Source organism: Antennarius striatus, chromosome 16, assembly GCF_040054535.1.
Source record: "Antennarius striatus isolate MH-2024 chromosome 16, ASM4005453v1, whole genome shotgun sequence".
NCBI classification, from domain to species: Eukaryota; Metazoa; Chordata; class Actinopteri; order Lophiiformes; family Antennariidae; genus Antennarius; species Antennarius striatus.
The window spans coordinates 10095583-10111018 of NC_090791.1; the positions used below are offsets into that span (position 1 = coordinate 10095583).

General features: G+C 42.3%; 1 protein-coding gene across 1 annotated transcript in view; it reads left to right on the top strand.

Moving 5' to 3' along the window:
• The window catches only part of cacna1aa (calcium channel, voltage-dependent, P/Q type, alpha 1A subunit, a), a 68563-nt gene extending 54567 nt beyond the window's left edge, over positions 1–13996 (top strand). The window contains exons 42-50 of the mRNA XM_068336029.1: positions 1602–1707; positions 2234–2341; positions 3317–3420; positions 4836–4951; positions 5049–5181; positions 6669–6782; positions 9887–10103; positions 10376–10647; positions 11278–13996. Coding sequence (XP_068192130.1) covers positions 1602–1707; positions 2234–2341; positions 3317–3420; positions 4836–4951; positions 5049–5181; positions 6669–6782; positions 9887–10103; positions 10376–10647; positions 11278–12057 — 1950 coding nt within the window. The 3' untranslated portion in view covers positions 12058–13996. The remainder of the gene's footprint in view (positions 1–1601; positions 1708–2233; positions 2342–3316; positions 3421–4835; positions 4952–5048; positions 5182–6668; positions 6783–9886; positions 10104–10375; positions 10648–11277) is intronic.
• The last annotated feature ends 1440 nt before the right edge of the window (positions 13997–15436 follow it).

The window sequence follows — 15436 nt, forward strand, 5'->3', positions numbered from 1 at the left end:
AGAGACGCTTCTCCACAGTTTGTTTGTTGATCCTGAACAATAGATGACACAATGCTTCTTTCTTGTGTGATTTTAAATAGCAAGTCAGAATTCCCTAAACAAAAGTGGCATAATGTAAAACAAGGCAAGATCTCTGTCTTTTTTGACATATTCCAAGTATGTTAAATAAAGAATGAAAAGATGGCAAAAGTAATCATTTTCCTTCCCTGTTTAACGATGGCTGATGGATGTTGAGCAAGATGCTCTTCTTCTTTTAGCCAACTGCTAACTGCTACTCTAGTCTCAGCCGTTGTGGGCCACACATGTATTTTTTGCACATTTTAACTAAATAGAAATCAGTCTTTTGTAACTACACATTATGATCAATACCCCTAAAATGACTGAATTTGGTACCCAACCTCCATTTTTGATCCATTTTTACTCCATGCCCCACTCAGACTATCAACCTCGTGGTTTATATTTCTCTACCATCTAAGCTCCTCAAGCTTTACCTTTCAACTCTTATGTCTATTTTCTGGCAGAAAACTCTTTTTGTCACCTTCATATTTCCTGCATATACCGGTATGAATCATTGAACATCATGGTGGCCGTTTTTGGTTTGTTCTATCTTTTTCCACAGAATGCTGCTCTCTCTCACCTATTAACCCTCTAAACCTGTTCCCATCGTCCACACATTAGACATCAGATAACTAACGATAGATCATCACAACCTAGCCCACAAATAAAAAAACAACTCAAAATCTCATTTTAACGTCACCAACAGAGGATGCTTTCTGTGTAAGGCTGCGCAGCTGCTTGTCCTGTGAGGCATATTGCGTGTGCGTTGCATGCTGCATGGGGGTGGGATGTGCAAGAAGGGCTTGGGGGATAGAGATTTTAAATGTTTGTAGGTGTGGTATTTAATATGGATGTTGGGGGGGGGGGGCATGATATTCTGCATGTCTGGGTATTTGCCGTCTTCTGTCACTGAACACACACACAAACATCACTCTGTCATCTGTGAGTTGGTTTGTGTATGTGAATTGTCCCTATAAATTATAAACCAACAAGACCTACAAAGGACCAAACCGATAAAAAAAAACAAAGTTATCCCCTGCTGTGGATTGGTACCTTGGTTGTTTTTGGTTTATTGGTTTGTCATCTGGTCTCTGTCCTTTTTTCTCGTTGTGAACCTCCAAATCCCAAATGGGAGCTCTGGATAATAGTAGCGCTGCTCAGCCTCAGTCCTATTGTTTCATCATTGAAGACTAAAGACTGCTAGTTTTCCAACCAGTGAAGTTTTAGATGTCAACGAGTGCACATAGATGAAGTTACAGTTTTAAAGTTTAGTTATGTGTTTTTCAGTTTATTTAAGTGTGAATCTGGAAAAAATGTCTCTATCCAATGACTGAAATATGATCCATTTGGAACTGAAGTCAAGTCTGAGCCAATTTGCTACAGATGCTATTCGCAGCTCCTCCAACCCCCTCCTTGACCCCAACCGTCCCTTCCTGCCACCAACCTAGTGCCCCTCCCCCCTTGTCACCTGGAGGTCACACAAACATGCCGTCATGCTTACTTTCCAGTTTTCTCACTGCTCATCCTGACTGCCCCTCCCACAGAGACTGCTCCGGATGGACCTGCCCGTGGCCGATGACAACACGGTCCACTTCAACTCCACCCTCATGGCCCTGATCCGCACGGCACTGGACATCAAGATCGCCAAGGGTACGGAAGGTTTGGAATCTCTTATCCTTTTTTTGAGCTTATTTTCACATTTCTCCCTTTTCTCATTCCCCCAGTGCAGTGCTGTGCAGTGCTGTGATGTTTCTGTGCTCAACCCAGAAACCTTCAGCTCTTCCTGACGTCTCTCCTACTGTAGTTTAAGTACATTGAGCAATAGACTCTGTGTGTAGTGAGCAAACCAAAGTTTGAGCTCATGTGTAATAAAATTAAATTACCTGTGTACAGCTTTGATGCACTTCTGACTTGAACAGAATAGAGCTTTCATCATGACTTTACTCTCATCATGACTTTTTTTCCCCCTTTGTTTTCATGTTTGTATGTCCTTTTACCTTTTCTGTGAATCTGGATGGGTGTGAATGATCTTTCTGCTCTTTTTGTGAATGAGTAAACCTTTTTTTTAATGCTAATTTTTACGTGTACATGTTGATGTGTCTGAATTTTTGTGTATTGGGCATGGATGTTTGTGTTTGTGTGCATGTATCTGCACGTGTGTGTTGAATTTACCCAGGAGGCATCGACAAGCACCAGATGGATGCAGAGCTGAGGAAGGAGATGATGGCGATCTGGCCAAATCTATCCCAGAAGACTCTGGATTTACTGGTTACGCCACACAAGTGTAAGTTGCAGAGTGAGGGTTCAGGCACGACAATGTGGCTAGGATGAAGCCACCCTGTGCCGCCCAGTGCTCCAACTTTGTTTCTCTTCACGCCACCTGAGGAATGCTTCTGTCAGCCAGTTTCCCTCGCTGCTGCACCCTCTGATACAGCTGGCACCATGACCCCACAGAGCCAGACACACAAGGCCCCTCAAATAATATATGAGCACAAAGACTTAGACACACACACACATACACACACACACGCACACACACACACACACACGCACCGATAGGTATATCTCATGTCTTCTCACACTCACTAGAATAGAATACCACTATTCCCAGATCCCTCCAACTCTTTGCCTGAGATCAGAGGGTGCCTCACTATAGATCAACTCTCTATAGACGTCTTTTCACTTCAGGAGCAGTCAGCTTAATGCACTAGATGGCTGGCTGTGGTTGATCGGAAATAGTGTTAAACAGTAACGAAACAATAAGTGTTAGAACCCTGAGAATGAATGCACAGATGCTAAGGCACCAGATGCATAACACAGTTGCTGCTTTAGTTTTATGAATGCATGAATTTGCCATTAAGCCAAGTAGCAGGAAATATTTAATGTTGTTAATAGTTAATAGTTGTACATTTGTAATCAACTTCTGCAATAACAGTCTCACTCAGATTTTACAGATTTTTACTTTTTGTTTTGTATTTTTGTCTCTTCTTATTATCATTTCACTGCAGATTCCTGGAGCAAGAGAAATTTTTTGGAATCCAGATTTCAATAAAATGCTTTGACGTAGCTAAACTAAGAGACTGTTTTTAAAAGAGATCTGTCTGTGAAAAGACTAAATGCTCGGTGTTTGTTCGTGTGTGAGAGTCCAAGTGTGTTTCTCTGTTTTGTGTGCATGCCTCACCTCTTTCTGCCATTCCTCGCAATCAGGGTCCATTCCAAAAAAGGTCTAATCTTGCAGGTTAACTTGTCATTCTCTCAGCAGCAACAGACCTGACAGTGGGGAAAATTTACGCTGCCATGATGATCATGGAGTACTACCGTCAGAGCAAGATCAAGCGCTCACAGGCTCTTCGTGATGAGCAGGTACTGCTTCCTGAGGGAGAAAAACACTTTGCTTCCTACCATTTAAAGTCAAAGGCAGACTGACGCACTGAAATCCAGGCTGCAGGGCTGAAATCCCTTTCATACAAGCCTGGGCTGTGACAATCTCTGTCCTGATCCAGGATGGAGTCCTTATTCAGTCACCTAAAGGAGGCCTTCAGAAGATAATATTTTACCAATCTTGTGTAGCGTCCTGCCTCCCTTATGCAATACTCCTTTTCACTGCTGCCATCTGCTGGGAAAGAAATGGTAATAAACAAAAGAAATATAACTGATGAGGATTCAATCTTACTCACTTCAATCTCACTAAATTCCAAATGTTCATTTGGTAGATAATTAATAGCAATATTTTGGAGTTATTTAGCTCTTTATATGAGACTGTAGGTTTGGTTGTCACAGCCCCTGAGGTACCCATACCTCAGCATCATGGGAGACCTCTAAATGGCCCTTTTTTTTTTAGTTTGATTATTTCCTGTGTTGAATGCTTGTTAAAATACAGTACTTATCAATCCCCACCATCCATGCTTCTAACCTTTGAGTGTTGGATTTGCATTATGATACTGCTGCATTCTACCCTTGAGTCAGAACGCTGTCCATCATCAAAGGAGAGAATGCTTTCAGTGAGTACGCTCACATCCTCAGATGACACCAAAATGGAAATCTAAAGGCCTTTACAAGCTTTATGCAATCAACTTGGACCGGGAACATTTGGATATCTTACAGTACATGCCTCTGAGGTTGCTCTTCAATCAGATTTTTCATTACTTTTACAACTCTTTCACCTTTCTTTTTCTTTCACATTCATCAACATCAAGAAGTCTTCTCCTTCTTTCACGGTTCATACCTACACATATCTGTCACATTGTCAAGAGGTGCGTTGGGACAGCGTTTCATGATCCCAATGTGTAACAGTGCCTTGCACTCAGGGTTAACTCATTCAGTTTGAATAAAGATGTAGGAAACATTAAATTTAATTTTCAAATACTGTTATTACACAGCAGTGCTCCAATGTTTATTTACCATGATATCCTCCATCCCTGGTCAAAATAAGGTTTTACTATACATACCCACAAATGATCAGGTGAAACCCAAAATCTCATTGATATTACGTTGAGTACTAACGTTTAAATCTTACTTCCTTATTGAATGTTATACAGCACTCTGGTGGTCATCCTAAACATGGACGTGTCATTGTCCTACAATACACCCATCTGTCTTCTGCTCAGTTAACTTAACCAAAACCCATACTTCTTTTCCATTCCTTCTTTTCGCCTTGCCTTGCTTCTTTACCAGCCTCTTTTCAACACGCCCTCTGTTCCTGCTCTACCCCTTCTCCGTCCATTTCCCTGTCAGTCTGCCTGATAGCTGGCAATGGCCATGTTGTATATCTCACACAGAATCGAACGCCATTACTGTTTCAGCGCGTGGAGCCACCCTCCCCTGCCCAGGATGGGGCTCCGGGACTGAACAACACCCTCCCTCCACCTGAGACAACAGAAACTGGCAACAGCCTGTGAGTTTGGAGCTCTGTCTGGTTTTCAGGAGGGATTTATTGAAAATAGGTCAGTTAAAGAAGGAGTGTCTTCAACTTTTGTATGTGCGTGTCAAAGGACGGTGTTGGGCAGAGTCCCGGAGAGCCATTCATGGGTGACAGCCCGCGCTCAGGAGATGTCCCAGAAAGTTGGCAGTTGGAGTCCTGAGGTGCACTCTGAGGATGGCCTGGGGAGCATGACTAACTCTCAGGTAGAAAGTACACACAGGATCACACAGGATCACACACGTAACAGCAAACATCCTCATCTTACAAGTAAAATTGCACACAAAGTGTACGTACGCAAAGACTCATTCCATTCAATATTTGTTTTTATTGTCACGTCATTGGAACCAAATTTACTTAGAAAGAGCTGTAAAAGCTGGTGTGATGAGCTGTAATCTTCATCCAGTTCCAGATTGCAGTTCCATCTTCATCTTCATGAGAAAGCAGTGACTCCCCGATCATAACACCTAAATAATTTGTTTTCCCCTTCGATTCAAGTGAGGTTAAAGGAGATTGACACCGACTCCTTATTTTGTCTTTTACACCTCATTTCAGTCCAATCAGTATCATCAATATATCTCATGTTTAATTTTGTGAAAATAACTAAATATTGCATGTTCTGTGTGGTGTAGATCCACCCCAACACAAATGTTAAGAGCTTTACTGCATTGTAGGACAAAGTTATTTCTTTTAGACTTTTTTACCTCAACTTTTCATTTAGCATTTGACATAAGAACCTTTCTGTGATCACTTGCATCATTGAAGCTCGTCTCTCCACGTAAATTCTTATCCTCCTGATTTTCTTTCCCTTGCCGTACATTCCACATTTCATTCAGAGTCTGCCCTGCCTCTGTCTTCAAGAGTGGTTCATGTCTCTGTCATCATGTTAAACTGCTTTTAGACCTGCTGGAGGGCCTGACAGGACTCAGCCCTCTAACAATGTCACTTTTCCATCTCTCCATGGGCAGAGTCCTGGAGAAGTTTGAACTCAGTAGTTGGATAGAAGAGAGTGGCGGTTGGCTTCATTCAAACTGGTTTGAATGATAACCTGCAGTTTGCTACACAAGGCAATACAGCAAAGCCTTGAGGAAAAAACATGAGCAGCAAGCACATGCTACAAATGAGTTACATAAATTATATATTATTTTATTATGCTTTTCATTATTAATATTCAAGTTTGTTTAAAAGTTCTTTTGATTGTAGCTGGCAGTCAGTCTCATATTATGGCTGAGAATTAAACAAACAGAGATGTGGCTGCCAGATTCAGGTCCACCTCTCAAGAATAACTCAAACTCAAGCTACGCCATCATCAAGCTGGTTGTACTGCTTATAGGTTTTTGGGGGGTTTTTTCAAAATCAATCCAAAACCTCCACTGGTATACTTGCCATTGTGTAAAGAATCTTTGCATTTGCTTGGAGCTCCATTTTTGACAGAAGGCTCTGCAAAACCAAAATATAATTTTATTTTGAGTCCCAAATATCAAATTCGTTTGTCTTTCTATTCTCATGAGATCTCAAACTAAACTAACAATAAAAATGTCCCTTTTCATACACACACTCACCAAATCCTCCTGCTGACCTCTCGCTTTTTTGCTTATCTTGGATAATGAACTTTCCCACTCACCCCTTACGCAGTTAATCAGTTGTCATGTCAGCCGTCACACCGTCTCCTGCTCTCCTGCTCTGTTTGCAGACGGTAGAGATGAGAGAGATGGGGCAGGATGGTTACTCGGACACTGAGCACTTTCCACCAATGGAAGGTCACGGCAGGGCTGTTTCCATGCCCCGCCTTCCAGGCGACAACCAAGTGAGCAGCATTCTCACCTTTCCACTCTCTTTCTATTTCCTCTTTTCCTCACCTCCTTTCATCAGAAAGGCTTCCATTCTGGAAGGTCTGACTTGTTGCTTAAATTTTATTGCTGTGGTTTCTCACATCCATTTTGGAAAAAGTTCACAGAGGCAACATCAATATACGTCTGAACAAAGTGTAGTATACAGTATTTAGTAGCCTGAATTCTATTTTGCACAAATGATGACCTCCTAACTTGAATTCAAAAGGATCACAGCAAGGCAAAGTCAGACCTGCTCCTACTCTCTTCTCCTCCTGTTGTCTTCTGCTCCTGTCATCCTGACATCTGCATGGAAATTTTTACCCGTATGTGTCCCATTTTCCATGTGACACTCTCATTCATTACATATTATTTTATATCCCTGTGAGTTCTCTTATTGTCATATGCACACGACATACTGATAAAAATGCACGCACACACACACAGACAGTTCATGTACTTCTCTGCCTTCCATTACTTCATCTGCTTTTGCCAAGACCCAGATTTATTTATCTTTTGTACTAAATCTCTCTTCCTCCCTGTCAAAGGTTTTTGATTAAGAGGAACTCTTTTTGAATTTGAAGACTTTTGTTTAACCAGGACTGACTTGAACCAGCATGATATTGTGTGCTACGTGTGTGTGTATGTGTGTGCGTGTGTGCATGAGTTCGCGTGTGTGTGTGCGTGTGTGTGTGTGTCTTTATGACTTTCCATTTGTACCTGTATTTTGCTGATTGTCATCATTGCTGTTGTGACTGTGTTGCCATTAATTGAACATTTTCATGGTGACTTTTCTACTATATAATCCTGTTTTGGTGCCAAACACACGTGTCTGTGGTAAGTGTTTTTCTTCCACCTTCACTGCTGCTTCGATGTCTAATATACTCTTTCTCTGTCCCTTCTACTTCTTTCTGTCTCTCTTTCCCCTGTTCACTGTGGCACTGTACCTCCTTTTGGGTTGATCCTCCGCTTAATACTCTGGTTTTTACTCGCACTCCATCTCTGCCTCCCTCTCATCTCTCCTCTCCTTCTTCCTCCCTTCCTGGCTCTGTTTGTGACCACACCTTTGCTGTATTTTGTGGCTCTGTGTGTGTGTTTTCTCTGTGCTTATAGCCGCGGAGGAGAGGGAAACAACGTGGCAGTAACCTCAGTGTATGTACCCTGTCTTCCCTGTCTTGTCGCTCTATCCTACTCTTTTTCTCTTATTTTCACTCGCACACACTGAAACTTATATTTCTCTTCTCTATTAAGTCTCTATGTTGTATAATTAGAATGGGAATTTCTTTGGAAAAATTTTGTTTTTGGTGGGGGCATGACCAAATTGATGCCAGTACAACTTCCAAACAGGACCCAGCATCTGCAGCTACTTCTACCACACATTTTGTTTGAAATTGGGCTGAAATTTGCACGCCCCTCGTCATTCTCATTAGTCATGCCACACTGTCTCATGGCCTCTGTCTCTCTCTCTCTCTCTCTCTCTCTCTGTTCCTGTCTATCAGCTTAAGCTGCTGCTTATGTTTCATGCGCCATGTCCTCATGCCTGTGTGCAAGTCTGTAATGACGATGTTGGTGTTTCCCCATCTGTGTTTGTGTATCCAATTCCACCTAATCTACCTGCATGCAAGAAATTCATTGAAATGCATTTAATTGATCGTGTGATTATGTCTGTGCTTATATGTGTGCAAGTAATGGTGAGAAAGAGGAATTATTTGAGTGAATGTGAGTGAATGGTTATGTTGCTGGAATACTTGCTACTCCAAGATAGTTTAGCTACTGCACATAATCTACCAATCTGTCATTATTTAGTTCATCTGTCTGATACACAAGAAACTGACCTGCTCAGATACCAAAATTATTTAGCACTGAAGTAGCCTGATGTGATCTTTATGAGTCAAGGTCAGCAACTTGTTGCATCATAGGCCCTGTCCTGCTGTCACACCTCAGTGCACACCTCAGTGCAAAGGGAAGCTCTCTTGTGGGTGTAGGACTCAGGACAATCCCTGTGTACCTGCATGGCTCGAGGAAAGCACGCTGAAATGGAAGAGAGCTAGAAGAGATCTGAGCAGCCTTGAATGTGCTATGTGGGGTTCATGGTGGTGAGGCTAGAGGACTGTTCCAAAGCATACGGACTCTTCCTTTCCACTTTACAAAATCAGTTAGAGAAGCATGGAAGGCATGGTCATTTGCCACCAGGTGTTTTATTCCTTTTTAAAAAAACCTATTTCTTATATTCTTTAATTTCATTTATTCTTCTGTATCAGGGGTCGGCAGTTAAGATTTTTCAGCCCTGAGCCAGTTTTGCTTTAGGCTACTGTCTCACAATTGACATCACAGTTGTCGTGTGTAGTAAATAATATTGTCATGCAATAAAGAATTTTGGCTAAACCTGCAGAGCCAAGTTATGATCCCCCCTTTGTTGTAATGAGAGTAACTTATTCTGCCAACATGGCACCGTAGGTTGCAACATACTGTACTGGAGGCTCCCCAGCTCAGGCAAACTACAACAAAAGACACATATGACACATCACAGTAGTTCTGCTGACTTGAGCCTGAGTTTGAATTAAATTTGAAAGATACACATATACGTAATTGGTTTTATTACCAATTATTATACTTAAATTGCTTTATTAGCAATGATGTTGACTTCATTTAAGCATCAGGATTTCACTAGTATGCACAGAATCAGACTATTTTGTATATTAGATGTGCAGTGAAAAGTGCAATTTTATTTTTGTTAAAATCAATTTAATGAAACAATTACTGATTATTTTGTGGAGCCCAAGCAGTTGTAATAGTGTGATGAGTTTGGCCCACTGGCTGCCCTTTGCCGACCCCAACCCTCTAAACTTTATCTGCCATTTTGAAATTGCATGATTAAGGCATTTCTACAAATTTGGGAATCTACTATTTGGAATGGGGTGTGAAAGGAAGGCAGATGAGCTGCTATCCTTCACATTCAAGATACACAGCCTACTCACAGGAAGTATCTCACAGAAAACACAAACCTGACAGTCCAAGGAATCCACTGCTCTCTCCCTCTTTCTCTCCCTCTCTTCCTTGTCGGTCTCTCTTTTTCTCTTAGACCATCAATGACAACAGCCCAATGAAACGCTCGGCCTCATCGCTAGGCCACAGCAGATCTGGTCGTGGCCACAGAGACAAAGGAGGGATGGATGACTACAACATGGAGCGTGTAATACCCGAGGAGGGCCGAACCGCTAGACATGGACATCGGCGAAAAGACCGGGGCCATCGGGCCTCTGAGAGGTCGCTCTGTCGCTATACAGAAGCTGACACGGGTGAGAAAGACTAACCCACGGGCAGACATATATATATATAGGAGGAAATACTTGGACAGTGGAGTCCCTCCATTAAAACAAATCTCCGTCTTGACCTTAAAATTAAGATACATTAATCCACAATGTATTAAGTATGTTTGAAATATGAGATGTTTAGTATTTCTTTTACCATTTTTAATGTTTTTATATTGTGATTTCATAGTTTTATACAATGTCATAGCACCACTTCACGTGGTAATACTAATAAACTCTGACATTAGGCCTGGGCACAGATCTGAGCACAACTACCCAATCTGGAGACCTCACATCAAAAGATAAGGATCGGGACAGAGATCGCGGTCGGTCAAAAGACCGTAAGCACCACCACCACCATCACCACCACCACAGCTCTGTGGACAAGGAGCGTTTTGTAGCAGAGCGAGGTGGCGAGTACGGCCACCGGCACTCCCGTGACAGAGAGCACGACAGGGAGAGGGAGAGGGACAGGGACCGCCGTTGGTCAAGATCACCCAGCGAGGGTCGTGAGTGCCTGACGCACAGACAGGTGGGCTTTTGTGTACGTGGTGATGCACACGGTTCAACTTTGCATAGGCTAAGGAATTTTTATGGTATAACTTGAAAACCCTTAAGTAATATAAATTGGGGCACAATTATATTCTACTATATCTATTGTACTCAATGTTTTAGCATTTGTGTTACAATAAAAACAAATTCAACATGTCTCATCCACATCAGACAGGTCCCCTTCAGAAGTTTCAAAATGAACATGTTTCATGTATCTCTAAACATCATATTTATCTTGTAACACGATCGTTGCTCTGGAAATCAACTTTTTATCCTTCTTTTCTCCTGTTTTCTTGTCCTCTGCGTGACCTGTTGCTTCTCTATGTATGGTGATGTTTGAAATCTCATCTTTTCTCTGCATCCTCTGCTCTGGTGTGTTTTGATGCCTTTTTTTTTCTTTCTGCCTCTCTCTTCTGCTCCTCCAACGTTACAACTGATGCTTTTATTCCTGTTATTCCTGTGATTGTTGTTGTACTATCTTGCTTTCATGTTTGCTCTCTGCCTATTTTTTTTGTGCTTTATCTTTCCCATTCTCTACTTTATTCTACATGTTCTTTCATTGAATTTGTGGTACGTTCTTTTTATTTGATTTATTTCACTTTTTGTGTAGGGCAGTAGTTCGGTCAGTGGAAGTCCTGTCCCCTCAACCTCGGGAACCAGTACACCACGTCGAGGCCGTCGACAGTTGCCTCAGACCCCTGCAACACCACGGCCCCATGTCACCTACTCCCCTGTAGTCCGTAAAGCTATGCCAGTACCACCTGCGGGGCCACAGGGCCGACTTCCAGGCCCAAGGCACTTTTCTCCTGAGCCTCCCCAAAGCCAGGTTCCCCCCACCGGTCTCCCACTGGCCCATCATGGAATGCCTCGACAGGGTCATCCTCCACCTCGCTGGGGAGACACAGGTGGAGGAGTTAATTCAATGGAAGGCGATGGCTGCTTCTACAACCAGGAGTACCAGGACTATGCACCCCACCATGAACCACCTGCCTATGAGCAAAGCCCCATGCAGGGTAGCAACCCACATGTTCTGGCCAACCACCCACTGCCGCCTCCTCCCCAGCCACAACCACACAACCCTCAGCCCCATCCTGTGAACAACCCCCACCCTCATCCACTGCCCCACCCACAACCGAGCCGTACTTCACCTAGGACTGCCCACCATGCTCCTCCGCCCACCACTGCTCTAACAGGGCCAGTACAGGGCCACATGCAGCCCGCTGCCCATCGTCGTCTGCCCAATGGCTACCGCTCTTCATCACCTTCTACCCACCTTCATGGACCCCCACACACTGGGCCTCTCAAAATCCCCCCTCCAGCTGGCCATCCTAGAGGTCCTCGTAAGGGCCTGCATGAACCCTACAATGAGACAGAGGATGACTGGTGCTAGCCTCTGGGGATGGGGGAGGGTGTAAGGGGAAAAATGATCGATAGATGGACCAAAAGATTGAGACAGGAAGCTCTGTGCCAGAGCACTGACTGACTGCCAGTGGAGACCATGGTTCTTTCTTTCTCATATGTTCATTGTTTTCCTCTCCTTCACTGCTTGGCATGTGGCAGGGACAGTGGGAAAAATGAAGGGACAGGTGTCAGGAAGAAGGGATGAAATAAAAATGCTGACGTAGGATCTGGAAAAACAGGTGGGGATAAAAAAAAAAAAACCACCTCCATGTTCTACTTGCATTGTTGTTGCATTCATTTCTTGATGCCAAATAAGACCAATTCCAAACTGCAGTTTTTAAGGCTACAAGCAGTAGGGATGGTGACACTCATATTTCTGTGTGTCTTAAATTATGCCTCTGGCAATGAGCTACAGCCACTTACAAGATGTCAAGAGTTGCAACTCGACAAAAGACACTTTACAGTGAGAGACAAAAGAATAACTGCTGTTTTCTTTTTTCCTTTTCTTTTTTGCTTCTCTAAGATAATGTGAGTTCACTACAAAAAGAATCAAATCCAACCCTCCCAGCCACCAGATGAATATTGATGAGTTCTATCATCTGTGTTTTTAAATAAAAACAAAATTGACACTTGGGCCTCCGCCTGTATGAGGTGAGATGGTCAAGTGGGTGGGAGAGTTGGGGAGTGTTGCACGTCAAAATCTAGAGGACAGGATGGGTGTGTTGGAAATGTTTACCTCCTACACTGGAGAACACCCTCCTCCCAGAAAACTGTTAACTAATCTCAACCTATGACCAATGAGAGAGAAAAAAGTTTTAAAAACAAGCAAACCATTAACTGTTTTCTATGGTATTTCTTCTTCTATTCCTGTTTCCTCTTCCTGCTTCCCTTCTTCTACTTCTTCAAATCATTGAGGCTTGAATTTTTCGTTGCACCCCACACACCTTCCTTTTTTAGATTTGCGGAGTTGTGCACCCTGTGGAATCCTGCATGAATTATACAAAAAAATAAATAATGATAATAATAATAATAATAATATAATGATAATAATAGAAACAATGAGAATCTACTGTATGTTGGGGGGTGGGTGGGGGCTTTACTTGGTCATGTTTGTTTTAGTCATTAGAGCTTCTCTCCTTTTAGTCAATACCTTTCTATTTCTCTCTCTCCTCTGTATGATATTCTTTTTTTTTGTTCCTTCATTTACTCTAACATCTAAAACAGAAGACTAATGAGATATTGGGCAGTATTTATACCTATAAGGAAGGCAAAAAACTCATTCTTGCTTGTTATCTGTTACTAATACACCTAGAATTTCTCAAAAGTTTTGTTGAATGTACTATTTCTGTTTGGTTGGTAAGTCTATGATAATAAATTGAGAAGCAGGGTAGAGCAGATAAGTCCATAATCTTAAATAAACCTGACAAATTAGAGATATGTCAAAGTCTTCCAGGGGTCGGGACCAAAAAAGAAAAGAAGGAGAAAAACGGAAGGTTTGAGAAAGGAGAGAACCTCTACGTCTTTGTATTCTTTGTTATCGACATTAGTAGTTGATAAACAGATAATATGATAACATAATGATCACAGTGACCATGATCGTGATGCAGATTCTCCATGTGTATTCTGTTCTGTGTTGATTTTATTCTAGGCCCAGCAAATCATTTCTCCAACTCTGGGGTGGAGTTCTAATCCACATTTGTATGGTGGGAGTCTGAAACTATGGGAGACTGAACAATATTTTAAAACAGTGAATGAATTTGATTGAATTTGAATAACATTTGCCCCAGCATCAGTTCTAATAAGTTTTGCGTGGGTTCTCTCTGGGTTCTCTGGCTTCCTCCCACCTCCAAAAGCATGCACTTCAGGTTGATTGGCCGGTCCCAAATTGACCGTAGGAGTGTGTGTGTGTGTGTGTGTGTGTGTGTGTGTGTGTGTGTGTGTGTGTGTGTGTGTGTGTGTGTGTGTGTGTGTGTGTGTGTGTGTGTGTGTGTGTGTGAATGATTGTTTGTCTCTATGTGGCTCCCGGGGTACATTGGCGTTGTGCCCGGAGTGTCCCCCGCCTCACGCCCTGAGACTGCCGGGATAGGCACCGGCTCCCCCGCGACCTGCGTTAGCGGATTCAGCGGGTTAGAAAATGACTGACTGACTGTACTCCGCTGCCGATGCTGGAGAAGAGCGCCACCTCTGTATCCAGCCACCTGGTGGCACTATACAACACGGTTGCTCTAGTTTTTGAACCTCTGCCTTTGTTTTTATTCAGTGTGAGTGCACCATGATAACGGGCAAGCTCATTCTGCCGCTTGTAGGCAGACCAGTCATGTAAGCAAGTGACCGAAATGCATAGTTCCACACTTCAGTCAGGTTGGAGAAAAGATACATGGGCTTTGCCGAGGTCCTAAATAACATGCTCATGTGTGTATCATACCTTTTTATTTTTTCCTGTTTTTGTGTGCCTCAAACTAACACTTGTTAATCCACACCTCTGTCAACCCCAACACCATTGTTATGATTTCATTTATTTGACCTACATCTTTCCTTGAGGCCTATCACATGTTGACCAGAGAATGCACCGTAAAAAATAGAAAACAAATGCCTATTAGTGTCTTTCCAACCACAGTGGAATGTCACAGACAAATATCTTTTTCACGTTTCTACACAAATCAGAAAGCACACTAGGTATGTAGCTCTGGTTGAAGTGTATGTGGGTGTAAGTGTCCTGTGTGTGTGTGGGTGTGGGTGTGGATGTGGGTGTGGGTGTATGTACAAGGATGAGAGTGTTTCTGATCAATTTTGACGTTTTGTTTATGTGCCTGCTTTGCTTTCAATTCTTTATCTCCATTTTAAAATATTAAGATGTTCTCCTTAAATCATTGTAAACAATCTTCAACTCTGTGTGTTTGTGCGTGCATACGGGTGTGTGTTTGTGCGTGTATGTGCGTGTGTAGGTGATGTCGGTAACCCCCTGAATGAAACATGCAAAAGCCACAAACATACACGGTCCCATCTTTGTGTCTATGCTGCAGTGAAATCCACAAACACGCTGATTAACACAAAGTCTTCAAAAAGCAATGTAAAGCCGCTACTGAGAAAAAAAAAAAGTTTTTTAAATGCAAAAGATTAAAAAAAAGAAAAAATATCTAGTTCCAGAAATGCATGTGCTATGTGCATGCTACACCGTGGGTTAACAGTCATCTTCAGGACATAAAAGAAAAAGCAGATTAATGAATTCAGAGGAATAAAAAAAGACATAAATAGATAGATGTTTTTAAAAAGCAATGTTTCCTTTTTTCCTTCTATTTTTGAGAACAAAAAAGATTAAAAATTAAAAAAAATCTAAAGAATAAAACACAGAAGAGACTTTGGTGAGT